We start from the raw sequence: 13,756 nt of genomic DNA, 5'->3' as shown, positions 1-13,756 counted from the left end.
TGATTGGTTGTTTCACAGTAAGAACTTGTTAACATACCCAGACATTACCAAATTGACTGTTTCATTAAGCTCTTTGGGAGCACAATCAGTATCATTAAACCATTATTGCAAAAAAAAAAAAATCTGAGAAGTTTGTAAGTGTTAGACAAAATCTCTGGGAGGACTTAAAAGGCAGATAGATTACCAGAGAAGTAAGAAAAGTGCTCCATAAATACCCCAGGAATTTTATAATTTTGTGTTTTATGTTCATTTGAAAAACCATGGAGCTTCTCTCACCACAGAATCACTAAGCTAATTGCTGATTCCAGTCCTACAGCTGTGATATTTCAGGGGAATTGAATGGCTCTGGAGCTGTGTGTATAAATCAGGCAGATGCCTCCTTTCATTTTACCCTGTCTCTCCTGTTTCTCAGTGTGCCCTCCAAGCTTGTCAGTGGTGTCACATCCCATTCCTTTACCTCCTCTCTCCAGCATCAGCAGGACCAGGCTTCCACTGATCTGCACCAGGTTTTGACAGCTTGGATTGAGAGCATGACCCTCACAGCAGTCACAGGAAGCAACATTTTGATGACATCAGAAACATTGCCTTTGGTAGAAAATAGCTAAACTGCATTCTGAGAGTATTTAATGAGTTCAAGGAGAGACTGGTTTGCATTTCTTTTACCAAAACCCAACAAAATGATAGGTTTTCATACATTGTTAGGATGTTTTGGTGACTGAAGGACCTCAAGGAAGATGTCACACTGACCATAATGCTTCCCCATGGCTTTAACAGCTCCACATCTCCAATTTAATACTGTGATTCCTTGGTACTTGATAATAAAAACAATATATCTGAGGGTAAGAAACCATGGTAGCTGTTAATGCAGCAGGGGGCAGTGGGCTGTGAGGTCTTTTTGTATTTGCTGATGACTTCAGACTCTGGGGTTCCTGAGCACCTCGCTGAAAAAGATCATAACATAACATCAGCTGCTCTGTTTGGGGTATTCCACTGCCATTTGATGGTGTTGTGATGATGCCCATTTATTGCCAGGTTACTCTGCTAAACCTCCTGTGTGTGACATCCTAAGCAAACTGTAGTGTATCCTAACCTTCCCATCCAGGCTGGCATCAGAGTCTCAGAACAGTTTGGGTGGAAGGGACCTCAGAGATCATCTATTTCCAACCCCCTGCCATGGGCAGGGATACCTTCCACTAGACCAGGTTGCTCAGAGCTCCATCCAACTTGGTCTTGAACACTTCCAGGGACATCCACAGCTTCTCTGGGGAACCTGTTCCAGTGTCTGGGCACCACTACAGTAAATAATAGTTTCCTAATATCTAATCTAACCCTGCCTCTACTTTGAAGCCTCTTTTCCTGTCCTATCACTACAGTTCCTGAAGAAGATTCCCTCTCCATCTTCCCTGTAGCCACCTTCAGACACTGGGAGGCTGCTATGAGGCCTGAACACAACCTTCTCTTCTCTGGGCTGAACAACCCCAACTCTCTCAGCCTGTCTTCACAGGGGAGGTGCTCCAGTGCCCTCACCAACTTCAGGGCATCCTCTGGACTTGCTCCAACAGCTCCACGTCTTTCTTATATCAGGGGCACCAGAACTGTGTGTTGTATTCCAGATGGGAAATCCTCAGTAGAGCAGAGGGTCTGGATCTGGAAGGGCATTCAAGAATCGTTGGAATCTTCCTCTGATACCATCTGAACTTTTACTGCTCACTAAATGTCAAAAACGGCTTTTGAAAAAGTATAGATTGGAAACCAAAATTTCCACTGACTCCAGGACTTTCTCCTGAGTAAATGGGAGAACCTGCTTTGTTGTTGTAAGGCCAGAGGAGGGATCTTTGGGAGGGTGCTGGGAAGCAGGGTGATAAAGCACTGAATATGTTCTGTTCCCTCAGTCATCAAATCCTCCCTGAGTGACTTATTCCATGGGAGTTTTGGGTTAGCCCAGAACAGTATTCCTTACAACAGCCAAGAGCAAATCACTCTAGGGAAATATGACAATATCTGGCTGTTGAATATTCTCCTTGTTTCCATTAACTTGTAGCTGAAGGACTTTCCAAGCTCTGAGTGGCATAACCATCAATTGATTTATCTTCCATGAATCTAACTGGTGTCTCCTTGACCCCATTTAAATTTTAGGCACCCATAACATCTTGGTGTGAATAAAACTTAGTCCCTAAATATCTAGAACTAATCAATCCTTTAAGCAGCCTTATTGGCTTCTGAACTCTCACAGCAGCACTTAATTCGAAAATTAATTTAATTTAATAAAATTAATTTAGCACCTTCCGGTGCTAGTATCTTTACTCAAAGCAGTGCACAAAATTTTCCCATCACCTGAATTCTTTATTAGGTTCAATGCATCACATGAAATAACAATATGCAGGAGGCTTTAAAGGAAAATCAGTGATATGGTGAGGGCTGAAAAAAATTTGATCAGGAGGGTTTAAAGATAAATTAAGGAAGAAATGGGCACAATACAGAAAGCAAGTGACTTAATTTACTCCAGTTTTTGATGTTGAGATGAAAAGTAAGAATACAGATAAAAAAATACAGATAAAACTTCATAGTAAGAGTCTTTTATCTTCTTGACCCACAGACATTTAAACTGTCACAAATGTGTGATCACTTCAATTGAGATGAAATGTGGTTGATGCATGCACACACACACACACAGAGATTCAAGACTCCTTGGTGAATTAGTGACAGTCACATTTTTAAGTGAAACATCAGTGCTTTCTGGTACTTAGTATTAAATCTAACAACCTCAGGGATTGCTCATTTACAGTAGGTAGTGCCCTTGAGCATGCTGGATTTTCATGGCCTTAATCAGAGATTGAATTGTGTATTCTGCTGTACCCAGCTCAGCTTCTTTGCAGAAGCTAACATCTGGGCAAAAATTAGCAGAAATATCAGTTTCAATTAATATTTTGTTTTACAACTCAACCCAAATTGTCACTGACAGAACTAGGCCTTAAGTGCTACATGGGAATTAGCTTTCCTAAAAATTCAGCAACTGAACAGACCTGAGTAGATGACCCACAACTCATCTGTGAAATACTCAGCTTGGAGAAATAATTTGTTTAACTGTGACCCAAATAATGAAGTATACAGCATTAGTTGTCAATTAGTGCTGTACCACAGAGCAAGCAGAATGTTATGCAAAACAAGAAGCTGCTTATAAGGCAATAGAGGTATCAATTATGAGTTCTAACTAACCTCCCCATCTTTTCTAAGGATTTAAATATAACTCTTTCTTGTCAAATCTTTTGATGAACTCTATTACTGATGTTGGAAGGTGATGACTGTCAGCCAAGAACTACATTAGAGTCCATAATTGAATTTCAAGAGTTGTCAAGAGCAGGCTAATCAAATAGCTGCTACTAGAAGTAAAATATTAAAGAAAGAAAAAAATTAAAGTTCTCTTCTGGCAGGATGCAAAGTATGTTGTATAGTTTCCCTATGTCATTTCTAATAGTATGTTCCATTTTTCTCAGCTACCTTCGTCTGACATTCTTCTCTTGTATAATAATGATTCATTATATATAATATATTCAATGACTGTAACTCACCTCTTAGTGCCCAAAAATATGACTGCAGCTAGGCATTTGCATTGTAAAACAAAAGCATAACACCAGGGTTTATGAAGGATTCTTTTATATTAGTTTCTTGACGGGAATGCAAGATTTTTTTCTGAAGTAAAATACTGACCTCAAAATAGTCTTAAAAATCTAGCACAGGAAACAATTTACAGCTCTTCCTTCCCTGTGCTTAGGCAATTTGACAATTTTAGGGAGAGCTGGGGGGCAAAATATTCCTTGGCCATTTAAGGAGGGTGAAGAATTGCACTCACTGTACTGATCATTAAATCCATGGCCTGCAGTTGGGAAGTTTTAGCAGTGTTCAGGCTATGAGATGGGTGGGGCTGTGGCCCAAAAATACAGAAATGCAGGCAGAGTTCCCAAACAGTGCTGAGTAAAATGGAGCTGATGCTCCCTGAGCCCTCAGTTAAATATAGTGGTTGTTCATGACAGCAGGGAGTGCAACAGGAAGGCTGCCCTGAATTAATTTTTCCTACCTGCTATTCCCTGCTTGTTCTTGGGCAAGGCATTTATTTTCTCCTGACTGTTTTTATTCACCTTTTTTATTCCTAATTGCACCAGGACACTGAGGGGACAGACAGGACCAGGTAGTACCTTTGGTTCTGCCTTTAGCTGCTCTCAAAGGAAATATGAGCACAGCTATATTTTCAGTTTCATAGTTATTTACACTTTAACACCACACAGCACTCCTGAGCTAAATGGAATTGATTCTTTGCTGCTACTGTACAAGCCAGAGAACAACAGCAACAACAGTAACACCTGCAGGTTAGCAAAATGTTTTATTATAGTAAAACATATCATACACAGAGGAGAACCAATGGTTATATTTTATCTGTCCCATCAAAGCAAAATACCTTTCTAATATTTCCCCCTGGCTTAAAAAGGAAATGCTAATAGAAAAAAATATTAAAAATAGATAATGTTTTCTACTTATTTTGTTCTATATTAGAAAGGCAAATATTGAGATGATGATATGGCTTAAATATATTAATATTTTCCCTCTGGGGAGCTTGTCTTCATCTCTAGCTAGACCACACATGGAATGAATTCAGGAAACTGCATGACAGCAGGTATCAACCCACATTAGGTGTAATTTTGGTATCTTCAACCAGAGTACCTGAGTTTGACAAGAAGAGGGAAAGTCTTGGATACCTACTCTACAATGTTTTTCTTCTCTTGCATATTAAAATTTCTCCAGTATATTTTCTTCCTATTTTTTCCCTCTAGATAATGCCAAGTTTGTCTTCCCTTGTTTTAACCATCACATAGTAAAGAACAGACCACCATCTTATCACACAAACTCATTTTAGCTTAGTGGAATTAATCACCATGGCTGGTTCTTAAAAATTCTGGGAGAAGTGAAGGAATAGGAGAGAAAGAGTGACTCCAGAGAGCAACTCAGATTTCCTCCATTAACACACCTGCACTGAATGACCTCCTGGAGAAGCCCCTCTTTCTCTCCACTAACTACAGTGGAAAACCCAGGAAGACTTGACTGGAAAAAATTAGCCCTTGTGAATCTGGAGTTCACAGGAGTCCTACAGCATCCAAAGCTCCTGGGCACTGCAACTTCCATCTACGTCTGGAGAGTGTTCTTAGCCACCCCCAGTCATCTGCTATTCTCCCTGGGAATCAGAGATGCATAGCATGGTCTTTGCAGGCCTAAAGTTCTCTTACAAGTTGGCATTTGTGCAGCAATTAAGGCAGCAGGTTGTCAGGGTTAGATGGGATTTCAATGTTCCATGGAAAGACAGAGGAACTGTTAACTACATTTAGCAGTTCCTGTTAAAAATTACCAAAATACCAGACAGGGAGGAAGAGGCTTCTACAAAAACACACTGGATAAAAGGGAAATGGCCTTTCCACTGAGCTGAAAAACACTATCTAAAAATGACAGGAACAGCATCCTATCATGCCTCAGACCATTTGTTGGACATTATTCACAGTTCCCGTGTGTACAACATCCTCACCATTTTCAATCAACTGGCCAAAACTGTACAATGTTGATACTAAATCAACATTGAAGTAGTAGAACCCAGCAGTAGAAAATCTGTAGTGCTGCATCCTTGTTCACATTGCCTGTGAAACCCTGAAAATCCAAGGCAACATTAGATCACAGCTGCAGTGTTTTGCAAACCTCACAGGGAGGTTCTGCTGCTCTCTGTATCCTGGTACACAAATGAGCCCTGTGACAGCAGAAACACCTGGTCAGTTCTTGCTGCTGTCACTGCAGCTCACTGGGAGGAGGGGCCAAGAAGCCATCAGGACATTTTAAAAATACATATGTTCAAAAAAGACTGGTATCCTGGTTGTTGATAGATTCATTTTCCTGGATATACTGGAGAATGTCCACTTCATTCATCGTCTGAATCCTGTTTTCCTTTTGCTTTGCCAGTGAAGGTGAATTAGTGCTCCTGGGGGCAACTGCTGGCTTCTGAGGCAGAGGTGGCTTTGGTGGGACCTTAGGTTTTGGTTTGGAGGTAACCTCTAAGAGTTTCTCAAAATCATCTTCAACTCTGGAATGAAAGGAAAACATCAGTAACATCCTGGGAATTTCTGAACTGCTTTTTGTTCTGTAAGAAAATGCCATCTTTCAAAACAAAACTTTCTGCAGGAAAGGATCTACTCTGATAAATTTCTCTCTCCATAGAAGTTTCCAAAAGAACCATCTTTTTTATAATGTGGCTATACAAGTTAACTTATACAAGTTAATTTTACAGCATGTTTTCAAATGTCTAAATTAAATGCAATTAGCGATAACTAAAACCACCAAACTTTATTTTAGTGTGGGAAAAAAATGTATTTGTGACAGGATGCTTTGCTTCCCCATAAATTTTCATGGGAAAGTAAAATTATCCACATTCATCTCTGTTTCCTCTTCATCCCCATCACCCAATACTGAGATTGAGCATCCCCATGCTCAATCATGAGAAACTGTAAAAACACTAATGGATTTTAAAATTCCATGTTCATATTTAGTTCTTTGACACTGAAGAAGTTTTGCAGTCTCTGACCACATACAACAACTCTTTTTGATGATAATTTGCTGCTGATTCCTACTGAAATAACCCAGAACAACTCAAACACTTCAGGGTATTTTCTGCCTGCATTGTTTGACCTTAACAGATATGCAGCAGGCTGTGCATGCCCAACTATGTTCCCACATGAGCTGTTAGAAGATTTCAAGAGAGCCCTTATCACAGATTATCTGGTGACTCCAAGAACTGTGTGCCTTTGAAAAGTCAAAATATGGAGTAAAGAAAAAGAAGGATTCTCTTCAGCAGCTCCACTCACTGGAACAGGATATGGTGCTAGAGTCTAAGGAAGATGCTTTTTTAGTTTCTTCTTCTCCATTACCTATAGGTAGGCAGTCCCTGGAGCATGAAGAAATCATTTCAAGTCATGTATTTTTTGGTTCTTCCTCTCATTTGCCTTTTGTAGTTAGACTCATGGGACCATTGACGATCCCGATCTGGAAGGGACCCATCAGGATCATCAAGTCCAGCTCCTGGCCCTGCACAGGACATCCCCAGGGTCACACCATGTGCCTGAGAGAATTGTCCAAATGCTCCTTGAGCTCTGTCACGCTGGTGTTGTGACCACTGCCCTGGGGAGCTGTTCCAGTGCCCAGCCACCCTCTGGGTAAAAAACCTGTCCTAATATCCAGTGTATAACTTCTCCACTGCCAGGCAATGAGGCATCTTGGGGCGTTACCCAGATGTCTGTGAAACCCCTGGGATAATTTCTGTTTCCTAAATGGGACAGTGATTCCTCCCTTTCTCTCTTTGTTCACCAGCTGCCTCAGGAGAGGTGCTGTAAATGCCTCTACCACACAGCAGTACAACTGGTGGGGCTTTCTGCTGAGAGTTAAAAGTAAAGCTCAGCTTTTCCATAATTTGGGAAGCAGCTGATGAGGCAACTGTCCGGGACGACCAGGAACATGATCAAAAAACCAACATCTCTGAGACACTTTATTCCTCCATCCCCAGTGAACACTGTTTGAATGTTAAGACCATAGGTATTTCAAGAGCTAGAGCCCCCTCAAGCTAAGGCTCCCACTATTACTATGATAAACAGCATGATTTCAAGGGTTTCTTTTTCATGTTCACCCTCATTAAAACCTGAGAGGAACGTACAACACTACTGCCCAGGCTGAGACAAACTACACTCACCATGAACCAGCCATGAAGTTAATAAGGATTAGCCTTAATTTTCTGGTGTAGAGACAGTCAGAACTCTTTAAGGTAAAACCATTCCTCAAGTCAGACAGATCTTCTTGTGACTCCCAAAGGGAAACTTAAAAGAATCACTTTTAACCAAGGCTGCTCTTGTAAAATCAATAGCATGAACACTGATATCTAAAAGTAGGGAGCACCTGAACAGATCAGCTGATGGACAGAGCCATTCACTGCCCCAGAGTTCTGCACCTTGAACTCTACCTCTTGTATTACAGCAAGCAGCATCTCAAATTTCATCCTCTAAGTAACTCTGGAAATTATATTCTTTTTTATTTAGATAGGACTTTTGATGTCTTTTATTTTCCATCATTCTTTGTGGGTGACATATCCTACTTAACTTATAAAACACACTCAATGTATTTCTGAATTCCTCATCTACAAAGAAATTAATTTCATTTAAGCCCAGGCCTTTGTGCTTGTTGCAAACTCTGATATCCAAGAGGTATCACACCTGTGATCACATTGCCAAGACATGTTCTTGTTCTCTTTGCTGTGTAATAAACAAAACTTGTTAAGGCTGGTATTTCTGAAGCCTTCCTTCTTGGCATAAACAAATAGTGAATGAATCAGTGTCCATGTCATAAAGTTTTGGTCTTAAATAACAGAAAACATAATAAGCAGAGGAACAATGTACAATACATAGAGACCATACAGAGGAAGCAGGATTTTGAACTAGATGCACTACCCAGAAAGGGCAGCAGTAAATCCAGCTCACTAACCTGGTATGATGATACAACTTCCTGAATTGTCTACTCCAGTTTCTGTGCTAATCACAGCAATAAAACCCCTCAGCACAGCCAAAAAAATACCCCCAAAAGATCCAGTCCAGTAGGTTGTAGGGGGTCTTTAGGGGGTGGGGGTTTGGTGTTCTGCTTTTAAGCCAAAGATTCTGCAGAAGAAAGTCTGGAAGCTGATGATGTAATTTCCTTTTTCTGTCCTGGATTTTTTCAAGACCTTGGTTAGACAGAAGTCTCTTAGAGAGAACACAGCAGATAATATGTGGTCTTTGTCTCAAAACCTGCTTTTCAGCACTGCAGTGCTAGGCAAGCTGTTTGATCTACTGCTGTTTGATCATGTGAGACACAACTGTCTTTGCAAAACTAAAGAGGTAAAATGCAAAATGCCTCAGGCAGAGATAGAAACAAGGACTTCTACTTCTTGAAAGCAAATGAATTGTTACAGTGCATAACTACCACCATATTTAACTCCAGGCCAGGAGAAGGAAGAAAAAAATCAAGCAATTATTCTGAAACATGATTAAAGGAAGAACCTTCCCACCCCGTCTTTTTATAGAGAATCAGACAGAGAATCCATGTAATTAATCATTCTTTAATTAGTCTCTTTCTATTTCTGTAAAAGAAAAGCAGTGCCACATTGTTTAAAATTCTCGCCATATTGTTGTGCCGATTCACTGACTCCATTGGTGGAAATTCTCTCAGAATTCCAAAAGAAAGCCATCAAAGCCCTTACTGAAGAAAGGCTGTCACAAAGCCCTTCATGACTGCTGGCATGTGGACTTTCAGACAGTAAATGAGTTCTGACTTGGAGACAGATGCAGCTGCCACAAGAACATCAACATTTTTGATGCCATTTCTCTGGACTTTGTCCCTTGTCTCTGGACCAATCTTTGGGACAGGAATGACTGTCTGCATGTACAACGTGATAGGGACAGTGACCTCTGCTTGCTGGGAATGCTTTAATGAGGAGAATCTGTAATGAAAGCAAGAGACAAAGACCCCCATAATTTGCTAAGAATCCAAAAGGCTCATGCTTGAAGCTCAGTTGTGTAACTAACTGCAGTTCTTGCAGAACAGACTTTCATCTTTTGCTATCTTATGTTCTTTATTTTGTCTGGTGTTAATTCCAAGTACAAGAGTACTTGGTGAAGCCTTGGGGAGTGCTGTAACATCACATCTACAACTTGGGAAAGGACTTGTGCCCAAAAATAGGCAGGAGACTTCAAAGTATCTGTTACCCATCACATCTGCTATGGTCAGGAGAGACAGTGTGATGTCCAGCAAGGCCCAGGGAAAGATACAGGCTGGAGTTAATCCCAGGAATGCCAAGCACTGGGGGCCGTGAAGATCTCTCCCCTCCTGCTTCAGCTTTCCCCTGCAATCCATTACAGGTAAATTCACAATGATATTTTAACCAGGGCCAGGAAATATGTCTGGACATTGGAATGTGACAGTCTGTATTGTTTAAATGCTGCAAGAACCACTGGCATGGCTTTGGGCTGGGAGAGATCTGCCCTCCTCCAAAAACCTCTGTGGCAAAACTCGAAGCTGGAGTGGGACAGTGACCATTCCCTGGAGCAGCTGCACACAGTGCCCTTGTCCTGCAGCTGCAGAGTCCAAGAGGATGGATGCAGGCAGCCTGGTGGTGCTGCCTGGCTGAGTGCCAGAGAACAGATTCAATAGTGCAGGTAAGTCCCACAAGAAGCCCTCTGAGGAAATCAGCCTGCTGGTTATATCACTCACCTTGGAAATGAGAAAACTCAATTTTTCCAGTCTGAAAAAGTTAAAAACCTTTCTCTCCTGCCTCTCTAGGAAGTTCCCCAATTACCAGCCAAAGGCACAGCTGGGGCAGGGGAGAGCAGGCAACTTTTGCCCCTTGAGCTGATGATGTCTGTCAAAATGCAAACAACCTGGGGCAAGATGGTTGAAATCTGGTGGGTCTCAACCCATACATGTTCCAAGGGGTGGAGCAAGGATTAATGTTTCTGGTCTAGCAAAATACTGTTTGTTTTGTTGGCAAGTTTACTTGATAGCTTTTCTAATGGTTGTAAGTAGCATCCCGATACATCACAGGAATGAAATAAATTCTTGAAAACCATCACAGAAAAATTTGTTTTTCTGTAACCTACTGCAGCCAAATCAAGGACCTTTCCCCACAGCTCCATCATAGCAAGCAAGAGAAACTGCCCTGGAGTGGACAGGAAATTTCTGACTCAGTTATTGCAACCTCTCTTCCACCTGTACATTGCCCAAATAATCCTCTCCCCAAAGGATCTACATATAAACACTTTGGAGTTTCTCAAAGCTTTTTTCCCAGCTATAGTGTTGTTCTCATACTCTCAGGACAGGGAGCATTGGTGCTGGAAGTGCTGCTCCATATGACTCTTGGATAGGTTGAGATGTGTTACTCTCTGAATTCAGCATCTGCTAATGCCTGCTGAAAGAACACACAAACATTTTCTCCTTCAAGGGTGACAACAGTTCCCTGGCAAACCTGAAGCTGATGAACCTGCTCAAGAAGCTCAATGGACTGAATGGTGTCTGCGGTGCAGTGTCACAAACAGCCTCAGCCTTAAAAAGTGTAATGCTTCTGATCAGTGTAATCCTAAGAAGGAACACCCCAGATCTGCCATCACAGGGCAGCAGAACTCGGATCCTGCTGCTGACACTTTTTTTCAACACTGGAAAAAGACAAATGTGCTCACAGCTGCTTCCTTCCATCTCAGCTTCCTATTCATTATCAAAGGTGAAGCTAATTAAATCTCTCCTGAAAGGCTGCTCAGACAGCTGTGATAATTATTTCAGGCTAGGATGTGTGATAATTTATGTAATTCTGTGGGCACACAGAGCTGCTGCAACATTCATAGGATCAATTCCAGCATTGGTTTTCCACAAAAACCTGATCCATCACACCAGGCAGGCATGATTGAGATATGAGGCAGAAGAGTTCATGCCTGCAGGGCTATGATCTCATTGGCATCATGGAGACATGGTGGGACAGGTCCTAGACAGGGACAGGTGAGGACTGGAGTGTTGGAATGGAAGGATACAGGCTCTTCAGGAAGGACAGGCAGGGGACATGAGGAGGAGCTGTCACCCTCTATGCCAGTGACCAGCTGGAGTGCACAGAGCTCAGCCATGAGCCTCAGCTGAGGCGCCACCCAAGAACTCAGGGGTCAGGATCAAAGGGAAGGCAAGGACAGTGACATTATTGAGGGGGTTTGCTACAGGCCACCAGACCAGGAAGAGTGAGTGGATAAGGTACTCTACAGACAGGAGCAGCTTCCCATTCACAAACCTTGGTCCTCATGGAGAACTTCAACCACCCCATCATCTGTTGGAAGGGCAGCCAGCAGGGCTTAAGCAATGCAGGAGGTCCCTCAAATGCACTGAGACCAATTTCCTCCTCCAAGTAAAGGAGCAAACAAGGAGAGGTGCTAGGCTAGACCTCATTCTCACCAATGAAGAGGGGCTGGTGGGGAATGTAAAGCTCCAGGGCAACTGGGCTGCAGAGACCATGAAATGGTGGAGTTTGACTCTCTCATGGCAGTGAAGTGGGTACTCAGCAAACCCTGGATTTCAGGACAGCAAACTTTGGCCTCTTCAGGGATCTGCTTTGTAGAGTCCATGGGATAAAGCCCATGAAATCTCCCACTGCACTTAGAATGCAATTGGTTCTTCTCAACACTCAGCTCTTGTTAATGTCAAGTTGGTGATTCTATTTAAAACAGTAATTCTCATTGCATATGAGCAAGTATCCACAGAGAGCACAGTTTTCAGTTTGCAGTGAGAACATTTATCAGATTCTCTTCTCCCTCAAGTTGTGACAAGCCCAGCCCACGCACATTTTGCAGACTCATTTGTCTCCTTAACAGCCTCTGCCTCATGAGTTACAGCCACTGCTGAGGATTCACTGCTGTGCTGACACTGCTCTGGGCTACTGCTGCTCAAACCACCCAGGTACCATAAAGATCACAAAGGATTTGGTTGCTCCTGTGTTCTGTGCTGGACATTATCTTCTTGCCAACCCCCTCTGGAAGAAGGTTCTGCCCTCCTCTGCCTTAGGCAGCTCTCTTCTAACTCTGCCCATGATTCAGAGTGAGTCAGACACTTCTCAGATCTACCACACACACGAGAGCAGACCCTGAGGTACATGTGACTGTTCACTGCACCAGCAGAGAGCTCCCACATCTGCATTATTCAGCTACTCCACTGGAGTGCAGTGAACATGTCCACGTTTCTGGACCTACCACAGACCTGCTGGTGCATCATAGCTCAGGACAGTCCTAGATCTCAACAAAATGTGTCCACATAAACTTTTGGCATGATAGAACCGAGTATGTCCAAGAGACCAAGGTTTCCATTTCCATTTCCAGTAGCATATCCAGCTCTAGCCTGCTAAAGGAATGGGTTGTCACAGCCCCTACTTTGATCCGAGGGCTGCAGAGAGATTTCTTCAGTCCCTTTTGGGAAAGGAGAGCAATTGTCAACACATACATGGCAAAGGCAAGACTTATTCTTAGGCCTCAAAATAAGCTCAAGCTCCCATGCAGGGACATTGCAGAGTGCAGCTTATACTAAACATTTTGTCACTACAAAGGGTCACTGCCTGGAAAAGAGCCTGTAGTACTGCCCTGCAAGAACATTCAACACCAGTTTGGTGGGAAGAGAAGGGGGGAGAGGATTCAAATGCTACCTCTACATTTCTGAGACCTGACTGTTCTGCTGAGGCTTCCAGCTGAACAGAAAACAAAGTGCATTTTGCCCTACCACTGGATTTCAGGTGACTGCAGTGAATTTGCACAGGGGGAGGTGAAGTGTTGCACTAGGTTAAAACAGCACTGCCACTCCTCCTCCTCTCTTGGACAGCAGCTTCTCCTTTACCCTCAACTGCCTTGCACTGAGTTCACCAGCTCTCTATGATGTGCAGATAACACCATGAATTGCGTTTACCAGGGGAATTTCAGAGGGTGTTAGGCACCTGAACAGGTCAACAGATCCTGATCTATGTGCCAAACCTCTTGCACAGCCAGGACCTGCCTCTGGATTCCCATAGCAACTTTCCCATTGGACCACTTGCATGGTTTTCTGCTTCATTACATGTATTCAATTCCAGCTGGACCTCAATGACTTATCAACTATTGGAAGCACTGAAAAAAATCAGGAATAAACAAAAACTACT

General features: G+C 42.5%; 1 protein-coding gene across 1 annotated transcript in view; it reads right to left on the bottom strand.

The window, feature by feature from the left end:
• Positions 1-4,361: 4,361 nt before the first annotated feature.
• Positions 4,362-13,756, bottom strand: part of HS1BP3 (HCLS1 binding protein 3) — a 56,006-nt gene continuing 46,611 nt past the window's right edge. The window contains exon 7 of the mRNA XM_036379294.1: positions 4,362-6,115. Coding sequence (XP_036235187.1) covers positions 5,887-6,115 — 229 coding nt within the window. The 3' untranslated portion in view covers positions 4,362-5,886. The remainder of the gene's footprint in view (positions 6,116-13,756) is intronic.

The sequence above is a fragment of the Molothrus ater genome, chromosome 3, assembly GCF_012460135.2.
Source record: "Molothrus ater isolate BHLD 08-10-18 breed brown headed cowbird chromosome 3, BPBGC_Mater_1.1, whole genome shotgun sequence".
NCBI classification, from domain to species: Eukaryota; Metazoa; Chordata; class Aves; order Passeriformes; family Icteridae; genus Molothrus; species Molothrus ater.
This window is presented reverse-complemented; position numbering and strand designations above follow the sequence as displayed.